The 26113-nt window shown below is 54.0% G+C and overlaps 1 protein-coding gene across 1 annotated transcript; it reads right to left on the bottom strand.

Moving 5' to 3' along the window:
* Positions 1-1305: 1305 nt before the first annotated feature.
* Positions 1306-26023, bottom strand: KIF1C (kinesin family member 1C). Its single transcript, XM_069482090.1, has 23 exons — positions 25836-26023; positions 24007-24127; positions 23628-23760; positions 23135-23211; positions 22616-22795; positions 21911-21976; positions 21359-21537; positions 21157-21268; positions 20612-20689; positions 20386-20451; positions 20220-20295; positions 19663-19741; positions 19310-19455; positions 18166-18335; positions 17921-18000; positions 17714-17789; positions 12286-12365; positions 11329-11423; positions 7453-7536; positions 6886-7072; positions 6683-6755; positions 5122-5736; positions 1306-3926 (listed from the first exon to the last, which is right to left on the bottom strand). The coding sequence occupies exons 3-23, from the start codon at positions 23731-23733 to the stop codon at positions 3243-3245; spliced, it is 3309 nt and encodes a 1102-aa protein (XP_069338191.1). The 5' UTR covers positions 23734-23760; positions 24007-24127; positions 25836-26023; the 3' UTR covers positions 1306-3242.
* Positions 26024-26113: the final 90 nt, after the last annotated feature.

Below are 26113 nucleotides of genomic sequence, written 5' to 3'. Positions count from 1 at the left end.
GATAGAGTCTGGGCTTTAGTTAGGTTGACTTGGGTTGGAATCCTAACTTTGCCACTCAAGAACTGTATGAATTTGGTCAACTCATTAATCTAATCAAACCTTAGTCTTCAGGAGATGCGCACAGTGGCGTGCATCTGTAGTCCCAGCTACTTGGGAGGCCAAGGTGGGAAGATCGCTTAAGCCCAGGCAACATAGCAAGACCCTGTCTCTCAAAAAAATAAAGATTGAAAAAAATCTCAATCTTCTTATCTGAAAAACTGGAGACAAAAGACCTACTTACAGGGTTATTTTAAGGACTAAATGAAATGCGTGTAGAATGCTGGCTTGTGTAGCACAAGAAAGAGACTGATGGGCACTTCTCTGAATAAAATCTAAACACCCATCAGGTGGATGACCACATTATTAAAGATTGACTTGGGGCCGGGCGCGGTGGCTCACGCCTGTAATCCTAGCACTCTGGGAGGCCGAGGTGGGCGGATCGTTTGAGCTCAAGAGTTCGAGACCAGCCTGAGCAAGAGCGAGACCCCACCTCTACTAAAAATAGAAAGAAATTATATGGACAGCTAAAAATATATATAGAAAAAATTAGCCGGGCATGGTGGCGCATGCCTGTAGTCCCAGCTACTCGGGAGGCTGAGACAGGAGGATCGCTTGAGCTCAGGAGTTTGAGGTTGCTGTGAGCTAGGCTGACGCCACGGCACTCACTCTAGCCTGGGCAACAGAGTGAGACTCTGTCTCAAAAAAAAAAAAAAATAAAAAAAAAAATAAAAAAAAAAAAAGATTGACTTGGAAGACTGGAGAAGTGGGTTTTTAAAATGGTAGATAACCTGTGCAGCTACTGTCATGCCACACACACACAAAAAGGTAGATAATACATATTTATGTAAGGCAGGATCTTTAGGAAAAATAATCTAACTGTATTTTTTTTTTTTTTTTAGACAGGGTCTTGCTCTGTTGCCTGGCTAGAGTGCAGTGGCACAATTATAGTTCACTGCAATCTCAAACATCTAGGCTTAAGCGATCCTCCTGCCTCTGCCTCCTGAGTAACTGGGACCACAGGCGCACGCCACCACATCCAGCTAATTTTTCCATTTTTCTGTATAGATGGGATCTTGCCATGTTGCTCAGGCTGGTCTCAAACTCCTGGCCTCAAGTGATCCTCCCACCTTGGCCTCATGAAGTGCTAGGATTATAGGCATGAGCCCTCGAGCTGGGCCCCAACTGTGTTTTAAACTAGCAAGCTGTCTTTCCCATTTCGACTCCCACAGCACTCTATCACTCAACTCACTTTAACCTGCAGAGAACTTTGTTTTCTTTTTCTTTTTTTTTTTTTTTGAAACAGAGTCTCGCTCTGTTGCCCAGGCTAGAGTGCCATGGTGTCAGCCTAACTCACAGCAACCTCAAACTCCTGGTGATCCTTCTGTCTCAGCCTCCCTAGTAGCTGGGACTTAGGCGTGTGCCACAACCAGCTAATTTTTTCTATATATATTTTCAGTTGTCCGGCTAATTTCTATTTTTAGTGGAGATGGGGTCTCCCTCTTGCTCAGGCTGGTCTCAAACTCCTGACTTCAAGCAATCCTCCTGCCTCAGTCTCCCAGAGTGCTAGGATTACAGGCGTGAGCCCCCGCACCCGGCCAAGAATTTTGTATTCTACCACTTTCTTGCACACGTTTAGTCTGCCCAACCAAATTATAAACTGCTCAAGTAAACACTTGCCAAAGTATCCATTACATTCCAGATCTTGGCTCACAGTCAATAGGTCTTCGAAGACCTGGCAGTTAAAGGTGTCAAAATAAAGGTAGCCACCATCAGGTGCAGAAACCAAGAGTGAACCTAGTCGCATCCTTGCCAGAGCTGTGGTTTGGCCACGCAGTTGGGATAATATAGTCATGGTTTTGGCTGTTGGCACCTCAAGACTGACCTCACAAAGCTGCAGAGAAGCAGCTCTAAGTTTCAAGCGGGTGGAAGTGTTTTCCTGAGATCAGGAGGAAAACACGGATAGCAGTTTGGCAAGCTGAAGGCAGAGCAGGGATGCAATCTCATTTATGACAGGGTATTGTCACGGGGTTTTTGCTCCAAGCCAGAACATTAAAACAAGCAGGTAGCATCTCTCTTAAAAAGTCTTAAGACAAATAAAATACCACTGGCAATACTGAATACACCCTGCCAGAAGGCAAGTAACACAGCTAGGATGAAAACAATCAGTTAGGTGCAGCCAGCTTCCCCAGCATGCTCACCATCCGAAGTTGTGGCTACTTGGGAGAACTTTCAGGCAAGTTAGGTGATTTAACGAGGCAGAACCCCTCTGTAAGCCCCAAATCCTTCCCTGGTAGCAAGAGCCAGTGGGGCATCGACAGGCTGGACATCCCTCTACCTCCCTTCCCATCCCTTCCCCCCTCCTCTGTCCAGGAGTATGAGTGGTATTCTGGACAGAGATGGAGACTCTGGACAGGCGAAAAAGCAAGCAGGGGGAAAAAGAATGGGTCATGCACCCTGAAGAGAGGAGATGTAAGCCTGGAAGTTCAGGAAAACAAGATAGACACGTTCTTCTATGTTGATCTGGGTGGGGACTACACAGGAACACACACATGTAAGAATTCACTGAGACGTACACTTAGGATCTGTGCATTTTACTTACGTAACCTACACCTTCATTAAAACCCCAAAGCAAAAACCAGCCACAAGCTGCCTCTGTTTGCTATCCTTTATTAAAGAGCCCCACATCGTTGTGGGACTCTAGCCAAACCAGTCAGGTCCCCCAAATATAGCAGGAGGCCTGGAAGGGGAGGGGGAATGACTTATGATCTCACCACACCTCCCTGGAAACAGAAACCCACCACAGACAGACAGACAGACAGACAGGGGCCGGGGAGGAGAACTAGCCCTACTCTCAGTTCTCTCCTCCTTCCCCCCCACTCGAAAAGAAAGTCAAACACTGGCTACGCGGCACCCAGCCCCCCACCCCACCCATAGCAGCGTTTGTGGGCCCCCCTCTGCAAGGGGCAGCCCGAGGCAGCTTCCTGGCGCTCTTCCTTCACTTTGGTTTGCTCCTGGCTACTCTGTGCCCTATTCCTTCCCTCAGCCTCCCGCTCAGTCTCCCCATGTCTTCTATCACCTACTCGGACCTTCTCTCTCATCTCCTGGGCCTCCCTGCCCCAGCGCTTCTGGGGAAGCAGCGTCTTGGGCATCTCCCATCCTCCCAGCAAGGGGCCCCACCAGGCCCTCTCTGCCCCATGTGGGACTCACACGGCCGCCCCACTCTCCTTGAGGTCAGGGGCTGAGCGCTGCCGTCTCATTCGCGGGGGAGTCGTGTATGGGGGGTAGCGGGGCCCTGGGGGCCGCTGGGCTGGGTAAGGTTGGGGCTGCTGGGGATAATAGTTGTGCTTTTTGGGCTGGAAGTGCTGGGGTTCAGGCTGAGCAGAACCCCCTCCCCTGGATCGGCTCCCTCCGTCCAGGGAGTTCCTGCGAGGGCGGTGGGACCTACGGGGACTTGGAGGCCTGCGGGCAGGGGTGGCTGGAGGGGGAGTGACCTCCTCAGGGGGTTGGGGTGGAGCTGGGGCCTCCCCACTCCCCGTCCCTGGCCAGGACTCCCGGTGCTGGGGGTTGCTCTTGAAGGGAAAGCGTAGCTTGCAGTCGTGAGGGGGCACGAAGCGGGCTGGAGGCCTGCGCAGCCCCCCACCCCGGCCCCCCGAGCCCTGCAGTCCCTGCAGCCGCAGCTGCTCCTGCTTGAGCCAGCGAAGGCGGCCACGGCGAAAGGCAGGGTCCTCCTCCATCAGCCGTGACACCCGCTCCCAGCTGGACAGGGGCGGTGAGGGGGGCCGGGCTGAAGGCGCACAGTCACTGGGGGCTGCCTCCTCTACCGCCTCTGATTCTTCCGGGGGGGCCCAAGGGACCTCTCCGGCTTCTTCGTTCTCATCCTCATGATCCTGGGAGGGAGGAAGGTTGAGAGAAAAGGAGAAGGATATGAGAACTGAATCCTGAGACGTGTGGAGTCAGGAGGATAAGTTAGAAGGACCTGGAGATAAAGCAGCTAGAAGAGTAGGGGTTTAGGATGGTCTGAGCTCAATCCTGACCTTGCCACTTACTGGCTGTGCAGTTGGATCTTTGGCTCGTAACCTCTCTGTGCCTCAGTTTCCTCATCTTTAAGATGATGTCAATAATAACAGTACCTGATGCATAGAGCTGTTGTCAGAAATTATATTTCACACAGAGAAGAAGATTGCAGGAAAGGATAGGAAAGCAGCATAGGGTTGTCTGCAATGAATAGACAGGAGGATTCATAAGAAGTAATTGTTTCAGTAATGGCCTGCAGGAAGTGCAGGGCAAGCTTTGTGGCCATCTGGGGGAAAACTGTTGTAGACAGCAGGAACAGCAGGTGCAAAGGCCCTGAGGCCAGAGCATGCCCAGCACGGTCAAGGAGCAGCAAGGAAGCCAGTGGGCTAAAGCAGACAGTGCGAGGGGTGACGAGCTGCACTCAGAGAGGCAAGCGTCCAGGAACCACAAGCTACAACTCTGAATGACTGCCTGCTGTCCCCCACGAGAAAGCAAGACTAAAGTAGAAATTTAGTCTGTGGTTTCACTAACCCCACTGGCTAGCACAATGCCTGGCACATGGTAGGCACTCAAATGTTTATTTATTGAGAGAACACATGCAAAACAGGACTAGGTGACAACACTAGTACTCACAGGCTATGTGAAGATTAAACAAGGTAACACAGAACGCATCGGCTACCACAGAGTAAACGGTAGTACAGACAGGTGAGCATTCGTCAAGCAGTAACTTAAGAATTACACACCTGATATCAGTGGTTCTCAAACTTTATTATATTTCAGAACTACCTGGGGAGCTTATTATAAATGCAGATTGATCCCCAAAGATGTGGATTTCAGTAGGTCTGGGGTGGAACCCAGGAATCCGCATTTTTAATTAGCAGCCTGGTGACTGGGAGGCACGTGATTCATAAGCTACACTGAGATAATCTGTGCTGTACTTCAGTATAATTTTTCCAAAGACAGAGGGGGAAGGAAGTTGGGTTCTGAGGTGGAAGGTTCAGGTTCCTAAAGGGAAGAACTAAGGGTGGGGAGAACAGGAGGGAGAAAGCCGGGCCAGGGGCCCCCTACCTGGGTCAGGGGGATGACCCTCTCCATGCGGAGCATGCGGTCCCTCAGGGCCTGCAGCTCGCGGTCCTTGCTGCTGTTCTGCAGCTTCACCTCCTGCAGAATCCCCGTCAGCTTGTCGATGTGGGCCCGGAGGTCCTCCACCTCCGCCCCGCGGGCTCCCTCCTCGCTGCCACCGCTGCCACCTCCACCTCCTTCCTCCTCGCCCACCGTGTCCCAGACATCCCGGGCCACGGCCCTCCAGGCGTCTCCAGGGCCCTCCGGCTTGCCATAGGTGCGACACAACTCCCGCATCTTGAGGGCGGCCAGGGCCTCGATCTCTGCCCGCCCGTGGCGGAAGTCAGCCAGAGCCACCTCGTAGCAGATCTCCTTCACTGCCTGCATCTTCAGGTCAGCCATGGTGGCCCAGCGGGGGTCTTTGCCCTGCAGCCGCCTCCGCTGGGGGATCTGGTAGACCCTGCGAGGGGCCCTGCGCTTGCCGCTGCTGGGCAGGCCACAGCGTTTGACGATGGTCTGCACCGTGGTGGGGGGCAGCTGCTCCCGCAAGGAGGAGATCAGCCTCCAGCTCTCCTCGCAGGAGCGCTTGTCAGAGTCGTCCCCGCTGTCAGAATCCGCATACTGGAACCAGAGAGGGAAGAGGAGGAGAGGACTCAGGGCATCCAGAGCCCGTGAGGCCCAGCCCAGAGTGTCCCAATGACACCGCACACACCCCCTGCAGAGCGCCTGGGTTCAAGGCTGCTCCACCCCTGACTGACAGCACCCTTGGGTACACTGCTCAACCTCTGCTCCTTACACAGTGAAGCTCAGGACAGTATCTGCCTCACAGATGTGTGCTCAGGATTAAGTGGCTGGAACAGAAAGTCATCCTAAGTATTAGCTGTAGCTAATCAAATCTGAGATTTTGTACAAAACTTAAAAGCCCATTTAAAGAACAATCTTGGCCAGGCACGGTGGCTCACACCTGCAATCCCAGCACTCTGGGAGGCCAAGGCAAGCAGATTGTTTGAGCTCAGGAGTTTGAGACCAGCCTGAGCAAGAGCGAGACCGCGTCTCTACTAAAAATAGAAAGAAATTATATGGACAGCTATAAAATATATACATAGAAAAATTAGCCAGGCATGGTGGCACATGCCTGTAGTCCCAGTTACTCAGGAGGCTGAGGCAGAAGGATTGCTTGAGCCCAGGAATTTGAGGTTGCTGTGAGCTAGGCTGACGCCACAGCACTCTAGCCCGGGCAACAGAGTGAGACTCTGTCTAAAAAAAAAAAATCTTAAGTAAATGGCAGCAGAGGTGGTATTTGGATGAGATGAGAATGATAAACGCAGCCCAGGATCGATTGGAGTCTAGCAGGCCCTGGTCAGCTGGGAGGAGCTTTAGTTCCCTGCAGGTAACAGTTTTCTCCCCCGTCCCCTTTCTCTCCTAGCTTTCTCCTCCCAGACGCCATCCCTTCCTCTCGCCCCCATGCCCACTTCCCACTCCAGGTCAGACAACACACCCTGAGAGCAGAGTCGGGCTCACAGCACATGTGCACACCAGCCCGTCCCCAGCCTCTGCCCACCCTCACCAATCGCTGCTGCTCCAGCAGAAGATCAGCCTCTTCCTTTTCTTTCCGGTACTGATTCTCCAGATCCTGCAGCCTGGGATTGGGCAGGGAGGGAAGGAAGAGCCACCTCAGTGGGGTGTCTGCAAACAGAAGGATGCTGGGGTCCGGGGGCCTGGGGGAATGGCCTGGAAGGCCACGGGGTGCACAAGTACCCCGCCTCATACCTCTTCTCCATCTCTAGCTTGATGTCGATGCCTTGCTGCTCCAGCAGTTCCTTCTGGGCAAAGTTCCAGTCAACAGGCTCGGAGGGTGGTCCTGGGGGTGGGGGGACCCCTCGTTCCCGTTCCAGCCGCGCCTGTTCCGGGTGATTGAAGCGGAAAACGTGGTTCTTGCCCATCACAATCCTATTCCCTAGAGAAGGAAAGAGGGAAAAGTAGACTCGCTCCCCCACAGCAGCAAACCCATCCCCACACCCAAGGTATATAGGCCCCTCCCCAGTCCCAGGTGCCCTGACACCCTCTCTCCCATCACCCCAAGTCCGAGAGCAATCAGAGCCGACACTGCCCTGGTTATCACCAGAAAACACCCTGTCCCTGTGAGCCAAAGGGAATCAGGGGAGCTTGGCATCCTCTTCCTGCTCCCCTGGGGCAGCAAGAGAAACCAAGACCTGACCCCTTTGTCTTCACTTCCCAGTTCCTTCTTCATAGCCTCACGCTATTTCTTATTTATTCCCCAGGATGTGCCCAGAAAGCCCTCTCCCAGGACTTCCTACATGCAGCCATGTCTTCTACCTGACTTCAGCACCAGCGGCTCTGTCACAAGCTTCCCATTGACATATGTCTCAGCCCCTTCACAAGGCTCCAGCGTGACCACAACTGAGCAGAGGGAGAGAGGAAGGGAAGGATCAGACCTGGGCAAAGGCCAGTCATGGTCACAGATTCCCACCTTGCCTTATCCCCCAAAACCACACATGCACCACCAATCCCACCCCCAGTACCTGTGGGGGTGCCACGGCCCCTCTGGTGGCAGGCAGCACGGGAAAGGAAGAGCAGAAGGAGGGTTAGAGCCCTGACTACAATGCCAGAAGCCTCTGCAATGGCTCTCTACTCACCCACCACCATCCTCCCCAGCAGCACCTTAGAAAAATTCTCAAGAGGATTTGTTCCTCATGTTCAATTGGTCAGAGGGCCTGTCATTTCTGCCTTGCAGATGTCCCTTCCTACCTTCCCCACTGACATTTCTCCCTGCCCGGGCCTGGATTCCTCCAGCAGGCTCCTAGCCCACGTCTCTGTCTAATGCATCCTACAAACTGTCACCTGACTAATCTCAAGCCACAGCATATGACAAGATAAAGTCAACCTGACCCAAGCATTTATGGAGGTGCTCCTTAGTACAAATTACTGAGCCTACAGGAGTTCGATACCAGCCTGAACAAGAGCAAGACCCCGTCTCTACTAAAAATAGAAAAATTTAGCGGGGCAAATACAAATAGAAAAAAAATCAGCTGGGCATGGTGGCGTGCACCTGTAGTCCCAGCTATTCAGGAGGCCGAGGCAGGAGGATCTCTTGAGCCCAGGAGTTTGAGGTTGCTGTGAGCCAGGCTGAGGCCATGGCACTCTGGCCTGGGCAACGGAGTAAGACTCTGTCTCAAAAAAAAAAAAAAAAAAAAAAATTCCTGAGCCTGCTGCCTGCTGGGGACATGAAGATGCAAGACGAAGCTCCCTGCCCTCAAGGAGCAATGCTGATTATCGTGGATAGATATCCCAAAGACCCAGGCTCTGTGTCTCCTTAGCCAGGGATGCTAAGCAAGTCGTCTAACTTCTAAGATCTTCCACAAAATGGGATAATGAAGTCTTTCTTTAAAGAGTGATTGAGAGGCTCAAATAAGTAAACCATAAAATAATAGGCAAATGTAAATTTTTATTTATGTATTTTAGAGACGAGGCCTCACTGTCACCCAGGATGGATTGCAGCAGTGAGATCACAGTTCACTGCAGCCTCAAATTCCTGGGCTCAAGCAATCCTCCCACCTTAGCCTCCTGAGTAGCTGTGACTACAGGTGCATGCCACCACACCTGGCGAATTTTTTTTTAATTTTTATAGAGATGGGGTCTCACTACATTGCCCAGGCTGGTCTCGAGCTCCTAGCCTCCAATGTTCCTCCCATCTCGGCCTCCCAGAGTGCTGGTGTTACAGGTGTGAGCCACTGCACCTGGCCTAGTTTTTATTATTATTTATACTGAAAGTAATAGAGAAACACAGAAACCAGAACAACACTGGGCAGGACTGGGAACTACTGATGCTGTAGGAGAACAAAGAGAGTGGAGAACTCAGCTGAGGGGCAGAAAGCTGGAAATGAGCTGGAGAGTGAAGGGAGGGGATGGGCAGAGAGACAGCCAAGGCATCAGCGTGGGTCAGGGGAACAGCAGCAGGGAGAGTGGCAGCAGGATAGGATGTGGACGGCTATAGTGGGCACCAGTCTAACCCCACCTTCACTTCCGTATTTCCTATGGTACCCCAAAATTCCTCCACTGATTTCACAGATATACTGCACTCTTACTATTTGCCAGGCACTATTTTATTAGGTCTTGGAAATACAGTGGAGATAAAAATCCCTGCTCTCACACAGCTTACCTCTGGCTGGTAAGACAGACAATAAACAAGGTAATCTAAACTCATTTAATTCTACTAGCTTTTCATTTAGTTGTGTTTTTTTTTTTTTTCCCTGGGACAAGGTCTTGTTCTGTTGCCTGGGCTAGAGTGCAGTGGCGTCATCATAGCTCACAGCAACCTCAAACTCCTGGGCTCAAGTGGTCCTCCTGCTCAGCCTCCCAAGCAGCTGAGATACAGGCATGTGCCAACACACCTGGCTAATTTTTGTATTTTCTGTAGAGAGGGGGGTCTTACTATTGCCTAGGCTGGTCTCGAACTCCTGGCTCAAGCAGTCCTCCCGCCTCAGCCTCCCCAAGTGCTAGGATTACAAGAGCAAGCCACTGCACCCGGCCCTGTAATTCTATTAGTTTTTAAAAAGCAGATAACCTAAAGTCTCCTCTAAAAGAGGGAACAGGTATTATGGAGAGAAAATGGGGCCAAGTGAGGAGACAGATGACTGTTCCAGACCGGCCCAGGCAGCCTTCTCCTTGTCCCTGGACCCCAGAGCTCAGAGCACAGCCCTGGAGGCTACCCTCCTGTGTTCAAATCCAGTTCTGCCACTTTCCGCAATTTTGTGAGGTCTTAGGCAAACCCCCGAGAGCCTGAGTTCCCTCACCTGTGAGCTGTATGAGAAAATGTGCAGGCACATAGTAGACGGTCAGTCAGTAATAGCTATTATTCTACGTCCAAACCCCCGTCCGTGCTGCCCCCGTCCTCTCTGCCTGTCTCTGGTCAAGTCTTAAATCTGCCGTAAGAACCGAGGCCCCGATGGACTACACCTTTACAGCCCCTACCCTCTGGGGCACAGAAACATCAGCTGCCTCCCCTGTGATGTATTTCAGTCTTGCACATGTTGCTCGTCTCCTCAAACACACAGTGAGCTCCTTGCCGGTGGGCTGGCTCTGCAGGCCTTGTATAGCTTTAATGTCTCCCCCAGCACGTGGCTTGAGGTAACCACAGAACAGGAACCACAGCCCGGCAATAACTCACTGGGCTGAACTGATTTACCACCATTCAGCCCAAAATGCCAGAAGCATTTGCTGCCACCGAGCAATCATGCCAGACCAGAACAACTGCCTTAATCTGCTGGCCCTCAACCAAACTGAATCCCAACAGGTATGTCTTTAACCTGACTGCAATCCACATGATAGTGTCTTTTCTTATTCATAAAAATATGCTGACCATGCATGCCCCAGGTCCCTGTCCCCTCAAAGGCATTAGACCAGGCAAGCCTAGGTGTCCGATGCACCATGGACAGGGGCTAAGCTGACGGAGGGCTCATGTGTACCACGTCCTGCTGCCTCACCCAGCTCATTTTCACAGAGCTCAACTTTGCTTGGGCCTATTTGAACCCAAATCATTCCATTTGTTTTTAAAGTGACTGAATCAGAACAAACTGGTGACCTCAAAAAATACAGCTTGAACCACACGAGCACTGTTTTGTTAATATGTCTGCAGGCTTCTACCTTCACCCTTAGGGTTTGTGATTCTTAAAAGCTTTTGCTGCTATGGCCATATATGGACTAAAGTCCCTGAAAGGTTTGCAACCAGAGGGACACATGGTCCACGAACTCTCAGAAACCTTTGCAGTTATAGCTGGGTAGAAGCAGATTTTCCACCAAAGAAATCCAGATATCCCAGTGAAATGAATATAGGTTTTCATAAAAAATGACCAGGGTGCTACTTTAGGCTAAAAAGATCAAGGAAAAGAGTGAGCTCTACTCTTCACCAAAATCACACCCTTTGGCCACCACAAGTGTTGTTTCTGCCCCGGGACCCTTGTCAGTCCCTGCCCATGCAGAACCTGAGAGTGCACTCTCAGGCTGGATGCAGAGAACCAGGCCCTTGGTACCCTCCAACTCACACCCGTGAGCCCGAAGCCCCTCTGAGGGCAAGAACACACCCCTCTTTACTTGGCCGCACTCCCCGGTGCCTGACCCAGGCCTCTGTATTCTGTATTCGGGGTCAGATGTGGCACCTGTCTGACCACTCCACTCTCACCCCTCAGCCATTACCTTCTCCGTCCGGCTGCAGGATGCTCCGGAACAGACAGTGTTGCTCCCGAATGAACTGTCCGGTCAGCTTGATATCCACATCTACCTGGCCGACCCTGGGGGAGCAACAGCCAACACTTTCTGAGCACGTGCCATACACTCGCCAAGTCCCTCCTGAGCACAAGTCCATCCAATTCAGTGAGCCAGCGCAATCATTCCCGTTTCACAGGTGAGGAAGCTGAGGCTTGGGGAGGTGAAGTAACTTGCTCGAGGCCATGCAGCCTCACAGTGGCGTAGCTGGGACTTGAGCCCAGGTCTGCCTGACTCCTAAGCCACGTTCTTAGTCATTGTGTTATAGAGCAAAGGGGAGAAGTGACCTGGAGTGGAGGGGCACCCTCAGCCTCATGCCTCCCACCCCTCCGCAGGGCCGATCACCCTGAGAGCTCACTCCACAGCCACCATGACCACAAAGGACAGCCACAAATGGCAGTGGTGAGAAGGGAAGGGCACCCTCATCCCTTTACAGAAGGTACCAAGCCCCAGGCTTCGTTTGCAGCAGCCAGTGAAACCACTTGCCTCAGCTACCTGGCCTGCCATGGGGGCACTGCCCCTCAACAACATGGAGCTGGGCCCAGTTTCCCATCTCCCTCCCCAGGAACAGTCCCACCAGGGGATGCTGAGGCGATGGTGTTAGGGGCTAAGAACACAGTGGTCTGTTTCCCAACACTTCTGTCCGGCTAAATCAAGAGCTGTCTCGCCCTGACCAAACTGGCAGGTGAAGGCAGGACAGACACTGAGCAGGCAGACTCAGCAACTTCCCCAGAAGCCGGGAGAGTGAGCAGGGCCGTGGAGGCAGCTGTCCAGAGACCTCAGGTGTCTCGAGTGACCACCAGGAACGGGAGTCACCAATGCGGCCATCCCTCTGTGGCTGCACCCCAAAAAGAAAGGCCACCCCGCAGGCTGCTGGGTACATACTACCTGGTGACACCATCTTTGATGTGGTAGAGCAAACACTCAGACATCAGGGGGTCTTCATTCAGGTTCACCAGGTGGGGAGTCTAAGGTGAGAGGACAGTGGTCAGGGGAAGGCTCCTGACAGCCGGCCAGGGGGTGGCATGAGAGGGAGAGAGGGAGGAGTGTGAGAAGACGTCTTTCTCTTACTCTTGGGAAGCCCCCCCAACACCTCCATCATCCCTCTGCCACGATGACCCGCTTTGGTTCTTTGGTTCCCACCCCTTAAGCCACCTCAGGACAGCCTGATCCACCCTCTCCTCGCACAGGGGCCTACAAACATTGCCCCCTACCCACACCCTCCAGGTCAGCAGCCCTTCCCAGAGCCCCATCTCTGCAGAAGTGCATCGACCCACCAGGCTCCCAACTAGAAGCCTTGGGATCCACCTGCACCCTCTTCTCCCCTGTGTTCCCTCTGTCCCATCATTTCTTCCCCCAAAATGTATCTTGAAACTTCTGCTGCATAGGGAGGGGGCTGGGGGAGGGGACTGGCGCTCCCACCTTTCATTACACCTTGAATTTCTGATGAGCATGGATTACTTTAATTACAATTTAAAAATAAAAAGTGTCACTTCAATTTAAAAGCCAATGAAACAAAACACCTCAGTTCTTAAAGCAGACTCCCCAACTCCTTCCTGGCTGTCACTATCCCTCCCTGGGCTTGCTTCACCTTGGGCCAAGGTCACTGCAGCAGCTGCCTGGGGCTGTCTCTGCCCGAGGCCCCCACAACCAAATCTATCCCGAGTACCTGGGTGATGATCATGCCACTCTGCATAGAAAACCCAGCCCACTGCTTTCCCTGAAGCACCTTTTCCTGACTTCTGTTTCTGTTAGAAACCCTGTGCACCCCAGGCACATAACTCTGGGTAGCACACAGGCCTTGGTGCCTCTATACCGCCCTGTGCCACTGGCTGCCAAGCCTGGATAAGTCTCCCTCCCTACTGCCTGCTGCCGTGGCCCTCACCACCCCACCTCAGGCCCACCTGACTTCCTGCCATCCGCAGGTCTTCCCGCTCCCCGCACACACCCTGCTGTGGCCATGTCCTTGTTTCTCTGCTGAGATCTCTCCAGCTGGCACCCCAGGCCCACCTGACTTGAGGCTGCTTTCTACCCTGGCACCCCCGGGCCGCCTCCACGTCAGGGCCCCAGCCCACCTGTCCATGCCCCTTTCCCAGGCCTCTCTCCCTGGCTCTTTGTCCCCCCAGTGGACTGCTGAGCCCTCGCTCACAGGCCTCCCTGGAAACAGCCTCCCTCCCCGCCCCACCCCCACCACCACCTGTCAAAATCATTCACTTCCTTCACATCCCTCACTGCCCATCTCAAATGCCACTTCCTCCACGAAGCTCTCCAAAGCCTTCCAACCCAACCCAAGATCGCCTGCCTCTACTCTACAAGGATTTGTTGTGGGCTTTCTACCTTGCCCAGTGACGTACTGGGCAGGACGGAGACGAGTCAAACCCAGACACTGCCATCCGGTCGGGAAGGAAATCAGAGTCAACTTGGGGAGGTGAGACTTGGTGTGGAAACACGGTTACAAGCGGGAAATGGATGCCTTGTAGAAGAGTTTCTGATCGCCTCATGCCCTCACTTAGTTCATTCATTCAATCATTTGTTCCCAGGGAGCTGAGTGTCACTGTACTCACATGCAAAGAGGAACGAAGTGAAGAACAAGGGGAGTTTGGGGAGATCAGGAGGACTTCAAGGGAAAGGTCACATGGGCGCTGGCCTTTGAGGTTGAGGAGGGCGTGGACATGCACAAGGAAGGGCGTTCCAGGTGAAAGGCGCGTGAACAGAAGCTCAGAGGCAGAAAAGCACAGGGTGCAGAAGGAAAACACCCTGTAGCCCCGCATTCCTCTGGGACCCACCCGGAACGGTCAGAGCCCAAGGCCACGTCCACAGTGGGTACGATGTGTGGCACCCCAAGCACTGTCGCTGCAACACTTCTCCCCAGGGATCCCCTGTCCCCCTACACTGTAGTGTCAGGCCTGCTGGGGCAAATACTGATAGGCTCTGGGAGCAGAAAGTGATCTATCCCCAGAGAGAGGGGACACAATTTGGGGCAGTGCTTTTCAACTTTTGTTCAGCTCTTAAACTCTTTGTTCAAATGAAACCTTATCTAGAAGCCTAGACGTCAAGCAGATAAGCAGGGAGCCACTCAGAGGCAGGCAGGGGGTAGGGAGCCCAGAATGTGGTCCTGTCCTCTGACCTCAGCCCCTGAAAAGGAAGCTCAGAGGTAGGTTTGAAGATCACTGATTGAAGAAGTCCTTAGGCCTGGTGGGGGGGTTTCCCAGCGAGAGCGGGCTCTCTCCAAGACAAACTGTAGCTTTTCCCCTAGGACCCAACCATTCCTGGTTGCAGCCAGCGCCACCAAACACACCTTCCTCCTTCGTGAGTATAACAGCTCTTCCTTCTGAGACATACATGTTTTTTAAACATACCAGAATCTGGTATATCATCTTCACCACCTTGAGAAAAATGCAGAAGCAAATTACCCCAGAATACCTTTTTTCACAAATCACACTGGCAAAGATCAAAAAGCCTGATTAACGTGGGATGTTGAAAAGGATGAAGGAAAATGGGCCCTCTCATTATGCTGCCCTTGGGAGTATAAATTGGCATGGTTATAATCCTCGGAGTGAGTTGGGCTCGGTGGCTCGCACCTGTAATCCTAGCACTTTGGGAGGCTGAGGCGGGAGGATGGCTTGAGCCCAGGAGTTCGAGATCAGCCTGGGCAATAGCAAGACCCAGTTTCTACAGAAAATTTAAAAAACTAGCCAGGCATGGTGGTGCACGCCTGTAGTCCCAGCTACTGGGGAGACTGAGGCAGGAGGATCACTTGGCCCAGGAATTGGAGGCTCCAGTGAGCTATGATGGTGCCACTGCACTCTAGCCTGCACGACAGAGTGAAACTATGTCTCCAAAAAAAAAAAAAGAAACACACTTCAGAGGGCACTTTGGCAATATAGATCAAAATTTTAAATGTCTATCATTTGACCCAAAAATCTCCACTCCTAGGAATCTGTTTTACGGATGACACCTATTTGTAAGACTATCCATTGTAGCACTGTTTGTAGTACAAAGAATGGAAGACAATCTAAATATCCACCAGTAAGAAGCTGGATAAGTAAATTATTCTACCTCTACAGAGTGGAATATTCTGACACTGTGAAAAACGTACAGTAACCTTTAAAATAAGATATGCAACCACTACTATTAAAGAGAGTGCAAACATGTATAATTATATGTAACACAGGCCTGTACCTGCAGAGATTGTCTCTGGGAGGACATACTAAGACCTGATTATAGAGGTTGCCTCTGGGAGGGGAACTTTAAGGTGGGAAGGAAGGAGGTTTACTTTTCACCTTTTTTTTTTTTTTTTGAGACAGAGTCTCGCTCTGGTGCCCAGGCTAGAGTGCTGTGGCGTCAGCCTAGCTCATAGCAACCTCCAACTCCTGGGCTCAAGCAATCCTTCTGCCTCAGCCTCCCGAGTAGCTGGGACTACAGGGATGCGCCACCATGCCCGGCTAATATTTTCTCTATATATTTTTAGTTGTCCAGCTAATTTCTCTCTATTTTTAGTAAAGATGGGGTCTCGCTCTTGCTCAGGCTCGTCTCGAACTCCTGACCTCGAGCGATCCTCCTGCCTCAGCCTCCCAGAGTGCTAGGATTACAGGCATGAGCCACCGCGCCTGGCCCTGTATTTTTCACCTTTTAATACTATTTCAACATTCTCTCTGGTTTATAGTACACCTCTATAAAAACAATTAAAAACAAAACAAGAACCCTTTAGTCTCTAGGCTTTAGTGGGTAGCATCCCCATGCAATGTCAAGCCCTTCAGGAAAGAAACACTGGAACACCCACCCCATCAGTGTCTCCCCTCGTTTCTGCCTTTTCTCCACCCCTGCAACTGTGGTGGAAGTGCCCCAGGTACAGGCACACAAAGGGGGCTGGAAGCTATGCTAGGAACCATCTTTAGCCCCTCTCCCTCCCCAGATGTGGCTGGGTCCCTGAAGGGTCTGGCTCCCTGAGAAAGACCCAAAGCCCTGGGTACACAGCCCCTCAGCCTGGCCTGCTGCCCATAATCCCACCCACAGCTCTCTCACTCCCTTGCTGTGGCTTGGGCCAGCAAGGAAAACCCGTCTCCTCTTTTCAGAACAGGGTTCAATGATCCCTGCGCCTGCTCAGTCTCCCAGATGGACCTGACCTTACAAAACAGAGAGGAGCCTCCTTCTAGTAACCCACCACCTCCTCCAGGCAGTCCCTGAGGGCCCTGTCTGGCCCAGCGCACAGTGTATCCGACTTAGGGCCTGATCCTATGCTGTTTGACACCATGGACCAGATGGGCTGGGCTGGTTCCCTGGTGGGACTGGAAGTTCCTGCTCTGCTCAAACTGGCTTCCACATCACCCCTCATGGCCACGTGCTGGTACAGCTGTGCTGGTTGTCTACGGCAACTTCCTTCCTGATTGGTCAGTCCCTGTGCCAGCTGGTTATTAAGTATTTTGAATATCACTCCTGCCTCCACCTGAGCCTCACCACTCTCGCCCTCTCTCCCTCCTTCCTCTCAGCAGATTCACTGAGCGCCTACTACCTAGCAGGCACACGTCAGGCGCTGATGTGTCCTACTCAGCCCACACCCATATCCTGAGTCTGCTCTGCCACATGTTGTCCCTACTCCTCTACCTCCCAAGTCCCACCCATCTTTCAGGCTCCACTTTCCAAACCACCTTCTCCAGGAAACCAGTCGCTATATATCTCCAGGCCACACTGGTGCTTCCAACGATAACTAACCCCTCGTTGCACTTAAAATTGCTGCCTTACAGTGCTTATTCCTCTCGGTTCCCTTTACAATCTTATCTTCCCAAGTTATCCCTCTAAAAAGTGTAACTCTTTAGTTATTTTTCTGAGTAGGTAGCACGTGCACAAGGTACAAAATTCAAATGATACAAAAGCGCATACAGCACCTAAGTCTCTATCCTAACCAACATCCAACTTCCCAGGTCCTCTCCCTCTCTCCAGTAAACACTACACTCAGTTTCTAATGAATCCAGAGATAAATTCCACGCATGAACTCACATGCAAACGTGTGAATGTATGTTTACAAAGACCTAAATGCTAAGTAGCTCTTGCAATTTCCCTAAGGACAGGGACCCTGTCATCCTTCTGTGGTCCCTAGAGTCCTTGGCCACAGGCATTGGACTCTGGCCATCAGACGGATGAAGGGAGAAGGCAGGGATGGCCAGAAAACACAGAGAAGAGGTAGCAGGGAAGGGGACAGAGATGACAGAGGGACAAGCCAGGGACCTCAGAGGGAGAGAGCAGAGTTAGAACTCACTACCCTCCCACCTCCTGCCTTCTCTCAGCATCCAGAGAGCTCACCAGATCCCTCACTCACCTTCTTTGGAGAGAAGACGCCCACAGTTCCCCCATCCTCCCGGACAGCAACCCCCATCTCAGCCAGTAACGCTTCTCTGTGGGCAAAAGAGAGGCAAATGTCGGTGTTATCATCACTCCCCACGACCTCCCCCTCTGTGGGGACCACCCACCCTCTCCCCACTCCTTCCAAGGCTCCAGCTGTCCGCCCAGCCCCAGCCCTCCAGACCTCTCCATCCTCAGGGCCTCTGTCTTGCGTAGCTTCTCCTCCCACGTCTCATTCAGCTCAGCTATAATCTTCTCTGTCTCCTGGGGGCACAAGGACAGGCAGGGATCAGGATAGTCTGGGACAAGTGCCTACCCTGGGGGACACACTACTTCTGGAATTCCTTCTTCCCTCTCAACCCAGGTTTTGAAGTAAAATCCCAGCAGCCCCCTGATCCCCTACCCCCGCCACCAGCACCAGCTCCCCACCTGCAGCCTCTCCATGGCCTCCTCAGGCCCAATCTGGGGCTCGGCGTTAGGGGAGAATGACGGCTCCAGCTCCCCATTATGTGCCGGGGGGGACGAGGGTGAAGCTGGGGCAGGGGGAGATGACATAGCTGGCAGAGCACCTCCGACACTCCCCTCTTCCACCTTCGGGCCTGGGAGGGAGAAAGAGGTACAAGAAGGAGGCTAAGGAAAGACGGAACTGATCGGAGACGCAGAGAAGGCAAGAGCTTCACAGAGGACCAGTGTGTGAGGACTTCAGCAGACAACTGGTCAGCTCCCACCAAGCCGCGCCACTGCAGCCTTGACAAATGGGCACCCCGTCTCTGCTTGTGCCCAGGGATGGAGAGCTCACTGTGAATGAGGCAGCCAGTTCTTTCCGCTGTTGGACGACTTGCACTGCCAAGAAGGTCTTAGCTATGTTGAGCTGAAATCGGCCCCAGGTCATGTGTACGTGCCCATTTCTAGTTCTGCCCTCTGGGATGAGAGATTATACTGTTTTTTTTTTTCTTAAAGAAAACCTTCAAACGTTGGAAGGCAAATATCGTACCTACCTTATCCTTTTTCTCTTCCCAAGAACACCCTGATCCCCCCACTTGGCCCTCGGCACCCTGACCACCCTCAGTGGATGATCCCAGGGCCCACACTCAACCCAGTCAGCGTGGATGATACGGCCTCTCCCACGGCCCGTTTCGCATCAGTGAAGCTGAGGCTTATGTTTTAGAAACCATTCCACTCTTGACAGTTAGGCTTATGGGCCACAAAAACTCTGATGTTTTACAAGAACGTGCGGCAAGGCAGGGGCCCCAGTAGCCTCTTCTTAATGATTTACTGTTCGACCCATAAATGTAAGACGTGCCTTTTATTCCTGTACCTGTCATTTTATTAGTTCCAGGAGCCTGTAAAGGTCCCTCTGAATCCTGACCCTACCCAGAGAATTAGACCCCCTCAGCTCTGTAACATCTGAAGACGTAAGTCCCCTTTCCCTATCTGTGTCCATGTCATGGAGCACATGAAAGGCTGCATGGTAGGTGGTCCCTCTCTGGCCCCAGGACTGGGCAAATGCAAGTGAGGAGGGACGGGGTGGGCCAAGGGGCACCCCTGAGCTGCCCCTCCCTGGAACTCCTACCTCCCAGAGCAGAGGCTGAGAGCCCCTGTGCCATCAGCAGTTCCCGCAGCCGGGCCACCTCCTCCTGCAGCTCTCTGATCAGCCGGGCATTAGGGTCCTCGTTGATGATGGCATTGCAGCGGATCTGCTTGGTGCGGTCGGCATACCTGGGTGAGGAGGGAGGAGCAGGACTGGTGAGGCCCGGGCACAAGCACCCTTGGTCTGCTGCCCGTTTCCCTCTCTCCCTCCCAGGTCACAAGATATCGTGGCAGGGCTGGGGGTCTACCCTGTCTCACGGGCAGGGTTCTGAGTAACGAGCCTCTGAACTTGTCACTTCCCATGCTGCCCCACCCCTGCCAGAGCTGAAGCCCCACCTGAGAGTGCTGAGCGTCTCCTCGTAATTGATGTCGGCAGGGCTCAGGGCTGCGATCATCGCCGTGCGGGAGTTCCCACCTATGAACAGAGAGGAGAGAAACGCCCTAGCTGAGCTGGGTCCCAGGAAAAGTCAACTGGGTCATGGGGTCAAGGGGCCTCAGTGCCCAGGCAGGGGTCTGAGAGGGTCACGTCTGAGGTAGGGTGAAGGTAAGTGTGTGACGCTAAGCATGAAATCTGGTTGGTGGGGAGGTGAGGTCAGGGGGACATCAGATATCAGCAGAACGGTCACACATCGGTGGAGGGGGATGGAATGGCAGTGGGTGTGAAACCAGGGAGGGTTGTGGGTAGCCAGGTCAGTGAGGCCCTTGGCTTGGCAGGGTGTGGCCCTGATCTGAACATCAGGAAATCTTCAAGGGATGTTCCCTGGGTCTGGGGGAGAGGCAGTAGGACAATGGGAACGGGGATTTGGGATTCCAGGGGATTTGTTAGGCATATCAAAGGGGGTCTTAATGGCTGATGGCAGGGTCAGCAAAGAGAGAGAGGAGGAGACCCTCACCCAAATTCTCCTTGAGCAGCCAAGTGAGCACAGAATCTCTGTAAGGGATAAAATCCGACTTCCGCTTCTTTGATTGCTGGCGGATGGAAGGGGGTAGGGGGTTAGGGTGGGCCACCCCCTTAGGCCCCTTCCCAAGCCCCTGCTCTTCTCAGCCCCCAGGTCTCACCATATCCGCAAGGGCCGAGATCACCTTCCCTAGAGTAGTCAGGGACTTATTGATGTTGGCGCCCTCCTGGAAAGGAATGAACAAAGCGGGACGGGATCATCCCCTCCCAATCAGATCCTCTTCCTTTTCCTCCCCTCCCCAGCAGGAGTCCCAGGTTGCGGTTGGTGGCCTCCACACACACAGCCCCCAGCACTGCCCCGCACCCGCCCTTCCGAAGCCCCCTCACCTTCAGGCGCATGCCCCGGGCCCCTGAGGAGTCGGCCCGCTCACTCCCGGCAAGGTCCACCAAACTGATCTTACTGACCTGGGGTCAGAGCAAAGAGGCAGGAGGTGACTGGGGTGGGCGGGGGCCAGGACAGGCCAAGCAAGGGAGCTGCCTAGCAGGAAGGTGGGCAGTTGGCAAGGGTTGGAGACAGCCAGGAGGGGGTGAGGGAAGAGGACAGGAGGAAATAGAATACACAACAACAGTGAGGAGTTGGTTGTTCATTCATTTGTTCATTTATTCATTTACAAATATTTACAAGCCCACTGAGAGCAAGGACAAGGAACACACAGTGGGAACCAAGCCCTGCCCTGAGAAACCAGCAGGAAGGACAAACAAGCAAACAAAGGATTGTAACACCCTGATTTAATGGGCAAGCAGAGGGGTACGGAAGCCCCACAGAGGCACTCAACCCAGCAGGGGCAGGGAGGGAGGCCCAAGCCCCTTCCACTACATCCCTGTCCCCGTTACCAAGGGAGGATGGGGAGGCAGGGTAGAGGGGGTCCCACCTTCTCTGAGTCTAGCCCAGTGAGCTGGTCATGGCAGCGCTGCGTGAAGACGATAGTAAAAACGGCATGGGAACGGCTGCTCGTCTCATTCATATTGGTGGCGGCCACCGTCCTGGGGGGGCAAAGGGAGCATGTCATTGGATCCTGCCTCCCCACCTCCTAACCCCGCTCCCTTCCCCTTCACTCTGTCAGCCTGCCTCACCGAGCTTTATTTCCACAGTCCATGAGGTCAGCAATGTCTGCATAAGAGGTCACAGCCAATTTAGACAGGTCTTGCACGTAGGGGCCCAGGATGGGATGCTCCCGGACCCGCAGAGAGCCCCGACTCTTAGGGTTCAGGAGGTCTCGTACCCGCTCACAATAGATCTCCATATAGCTCACCTGAGTGGGAAAAGTAAATAAGTCACAAAGCTAGCAATAACACCGACTACGAAACTTAACCTAAACTCCACTGGACATGATACAGGTAATCGCTGCTAACGTATACCCAGCACAGTGCTAAGGGTTTTGCGTATGCTAGCTCAGTGAATCCCAGCAACCCCAGGAGCTGGGTCATTGGCGTTTCACAGATGAACATACTCAGGACAATGCAATCACTGCCCAAAGTAAAAGTTAGGGACTGGCAACGCCCGCATTAGATTCCAGGCCATCTGACTCCAGAGACTGCCCTCAGCTTTAATGGCTCTGCTCTCCTGCCCCCCTGCCCAGGGACACTGGGCCCCCTTCTCAGCTCCCCACCAAGACCTGGGCTTACCTCCACAGAATAGGATAGCTGAGCACTCTGGTTCTCACTAACACGAGAGAAGAGGTCCTCACAAAGCTGGAGGGGGACACAGAGATGTTTCTGTTCAGGGCACACCTGCAGTGCCTAGCCCCAGGCCTGTCCCAAGTGACCCCACTTCACCCTTCCCACAGCTCTGACAGAGGGGTCATGCCCATTTTATAGAAGGGAAAACAACCTCACTTGCCCAGGATCACAGGCTAACATTTATCGAGCCAGGATGAAAATCCAGGTATCATAACTCCCGAAGACACTGTGCTGCACAGCCAGGGAGTCAGGGTTAACTCTCAGTTTTCTACAACCAGCTTCTTCTACTGCTAACGCCTGGCCTACAGTACGCAAGCCTGTAGGAGAACTACGCTCAAAAATAATTTGTGAAATAAAGTAAAATAGTAGGAAGTGGTAAAACCGGTGCTCAAACCCAAGGCTCACTGATGCCAAGCCCTTGCCCCTGTCACTGCACCTTGCTGTCTCTGGCAGGGGCAAAGAATCCCTCCCCAAAGGGCCCTGGTTGTGCAGGCTGCAGTCAACCACTACACCTCCCATTAATTCCCTGTCACTAATGGCCTCAGAGAGCCAGGCCTCTGTTCCATAATCCTTAGACCCCTGTCGTTCCTCTGCTAGGGGCATCTAAAGATGCTCCTGCCCTGGCTGCCTGGCCAGGTCCCAAGTACGTACCTGGGGCACAATGCCCTGCTGCCCCGGCTCCTGCCGCCCCATCATGGTGTAGGACTTCCCTGCCCCAGTCTGCCCGTAGGCAAAGATGCACACATTGTAGCCTTCAAAGGCATGGAGCAGCATCTCTTCTCCAATGTCCCGATATACTTGCTGCTGAGATGCAAACTGGGGGTCCTCAGCCTAGGTGAAAGCGGGGCAGACAAAAAGAAAAGGAGCCCTGAATGACTTTGCCCTTAAAGTCATTGTCCCAAGAGTCCTGCCCCATCACTGATGACTGCCCAAAGGCCCTGTATGGCCCCACTCCCATCATTGTCCTAATCATCCTTGAGGATCCACTCCAGCCCCCATCGTGGTCCCAATCACAACCTAAGAGTCCTACCCACCCCCACCCAGGGGCTGCAGTCCTCCCAATCCAGTCCCAACCAATCCCCTGGAGGTCCTATTTCACAGCAATGCTCCCTCCCCAGTACCTAAGTCCCCTGTCTCTCATTGCCTAGCTCTTTCCCCAAACAACCTCACCGAAGTGTGTGACCAGTAGGAATAGTCGAAGGTGAAGCTTTTGGGTGCATCCTTGCTCTGTTTGGGATTGATGATGGCTGAGTGGGCAGGAGAGGGCAAAAGAAGGAAAGCCAAGGTCATACTCCCAGCCTCTGCCCACACCCCCACAAGCCGCTGGAACTCAGGCATCCCACTTCCCACCTCTGTCCTAGCTCATCTCTCCCCTTTAATACTCCCCACCCCCTCCAGCTACCAAAGCTAATTTTGGCTTCCTAGGACCCGCCCCCACTGAGCTGCCTCCCTGGATTGGGCAATGGAGGGCTCCAGGCCAACATTTCCCCTCCCAGAGACTGGGGACACGGAGAGGCCAGCCTGCCCCAGCCCCCACCCTTATAACTAGCACCTGCTCTGTGCCCAACACAGCCCTCCTCCCAGATTGGCCCAGCAGGACTGGCCTGCGTGGTGGGCCTGGCCTTCCCTGCCTGTGCCAGCCAGGCCCTTCGGACTCACTCACAGGTGGTGTTGCCCTGCATGCTGACCACACACTTGGCATCCTGGCTGGTCTCACGGGCATTGAAAGGCCGAACCCTCACTGCCACTTTCACCGAAGCACCAGCCATGGCTCCAGACACTCCTCTCCTCCTCAGCTGGAGGACAGAGAAAGAAGGGGTGGTCGGAGTCACTGGGGGAACCCAGACATTGCCTCCCAGCTTCTCCTTGGAAACATCTCTTCACTCCCCACCCCAGCTACCCACTCCCTCAAGGACCCAGTTCTTGGTCCCCTGGTCTTCCTCCCAAATATCACTGTCTTGAGGGACTCCCAAAGGTATTCCTGCCTCTCTCCCCAGCCATATCCCAGCTTGTAGGGACCTGGGCCATCACCCCAGAGTTACCTGGCGTCCTGGCCCCAGACGAGGGGGGCTGTATCAGTTCTGGCTGCCACCGGCCCTCGTAGGAGGAGCCCCATCCTACACTTGGGGCCTGGCCACGCCAGCGGGGGCTGTGGGGGAAACCCTGGTTGTGGGGGAAGAGTGGTTAGGAGGCACCTGTGGGTCCAGAGATCTGCCTGGGGTTCCTAAGTCAGAGGGCAAGGGGCAAGGGGGAAATGTTAGGAAAGGTAAGGATAACTGCTCCTCTGGAGTGGCCGAATGCAATGTGAATCCAAGGGCAGGGACGGTGATATTTTTATTCCTCGTCACTCACAAGTGTACTGAACGTTCAGATAGAGAAGAGAGAGAGAGAGAAAGGACAGAGGACAATTCAGAGAGAGGGACACATGGGCAGAGACACTGAGGGTGGCGGGAAGGGGAGAGGAGGAGCAGAAAGTCACAGACACCAAGAAAATGAGAGAAATGAGACAAAAGGCAAGATTGAGGTCATGCAATGAAGGAAAGAATGGGAGGAGGAAAGGAAGAAGAGACAGAAGATATCAAACACAGGATGTTAAACAGGCAGGGAGCAGAGCTCTGGGGCCAAAGCACAAATTGGAAGCCCAGAAGAGAGATGAGAGGAGAGAAAACCCCAAACACAAAATCTGCCGTAAAAGTCCCCCACAGGGTCAGCAAGGGAGAAGTAGAAACCAGTTCCCATTTAGGGCCCAGGACCTCCACACGAGGCAGAGACTGCCAATGGGCAAAGTCCACGGGCTGGAGGTGCAGCCTAGGACTGGGATCCACAGGACCTGCTCTGTGGGCCCAAACCCCTTGCCCAGCCTCCCACATTTCCTCCTCAGGATCCAGGACAATGGGCAGGGGAGGGTGGGGTCATCCTGTATCCATTATACCAACCCCCAGGGCTCAATGGTTGGAGAACCCCCTATACCTGTGTCTAGGAAAGAGAGAAGAGGGGGACCTCCTTAAAAGGGAGGAAAAAGGAAGGGAAGCAGACTAGTCCTAGTCCTAGCCCCAGCCTGGGGCTAGTGCCATGGCGTCCACTGCCCTGGGGAAGGTGCCAGGCTGGAGCCCAGGAATGTGGGTGATCAGGTGCCCACACCCTGGGAGGAGAGGCTGAGCAGCCCACGCCCACAGACAGCAGGGTGGAGGACTATGGAGAGGGATAAGGGATGCTGGGCCCCCTACTGTGGCCCCAAAGGACCCCAAACTCCTGTCATGCTGGGCCTCACCTCACTAGCCTTTCTGGGCAGAGCATGGAAGGAGTGAGGGGGATGGTCTGTCCCAGGACAGGAAGGGAGTAGCTGAAATCACAGAAGCTGGCTCAGGAAAAACAGCCCTGACCCCCCAGACCCTGACCAGGGGAGGGAAGGACACTGGTGGGGACACGCGATGGTGACACCGCCGTGGCTTATGGGACAGGGAATGGGATGGCACGGCTGGGGGACAGCGGAGTAAGGGTATGGGGGTAGTTACAGGGGTAGGCCGGTGCATCTGCAAAGGAGCAGTGGGGTACAGGATGGGGGGGGCCGACCGACCAGAAAAGGGGGTCTCGGCCCATCTGCATCTTGCCCTCCGGGCAGTTCTCAAACAGGCCCCTGCCCGGCCTCTCTGGGCGGCCATGCGGATCCCGTCCTCCTGTCCAGCCAACAGACAGCCGCCCCGGGCCTGGCACCTCTCTGCGCCTCGGCGGGACAAACAGCACATGATCCCGGCTCTCGAGCCTACACTGCCCCGCCAGCGCACGCAAACGGGACCCCGCTCCCCGCCCCCCAACCCGGCACATTCCTCCGCGGGCGTCTCCACCCTCCCCCCCTTTCCCAAGCTCTCACCTCGTCGCGGCTCGGCTCCTGGAGCAACTCGGCGGAGCGCAAAGGGACAAACTTTCCGCGAAGCGTGAGACGGGAGTGGGGGAGATCCGGGGCCGGTTCGGGGCTGCCCCGGCCCCTCGCCGGGTCCCCGGGCGGCGGGCGGCGGACTCGCGCCCGGGGGCGGCAGCAGTAGCGGCGCCAGCGGCCGGCGCCCGCCCGGGCAGCGCGAGCTGGGGCGGGCTCAAGGGGCGGGGGACAGGCGAGCGCGCGCGCGGACGGGCGGAGAAGGGCCGGAGCGA

The sequence above is a fragment of the Eulemur rufifrons genome, chromosome 9, assembly GCF_041146395.1.
Source record: "Eulemur rufifrons isolate Redbay chromosome 9, OSU_ERuf_1, whole genome shotgun sequence".
NCBI lineage: Eukaryota > Metazoa > Chordata > Mammalia > Primates > Lemuridae > Eulemur > Eulemur rufifrons.
Note: the sequence above shows the minus strand (reverse complement) of the source record. Positions and strands in the feature narration are given on the sequence as shown.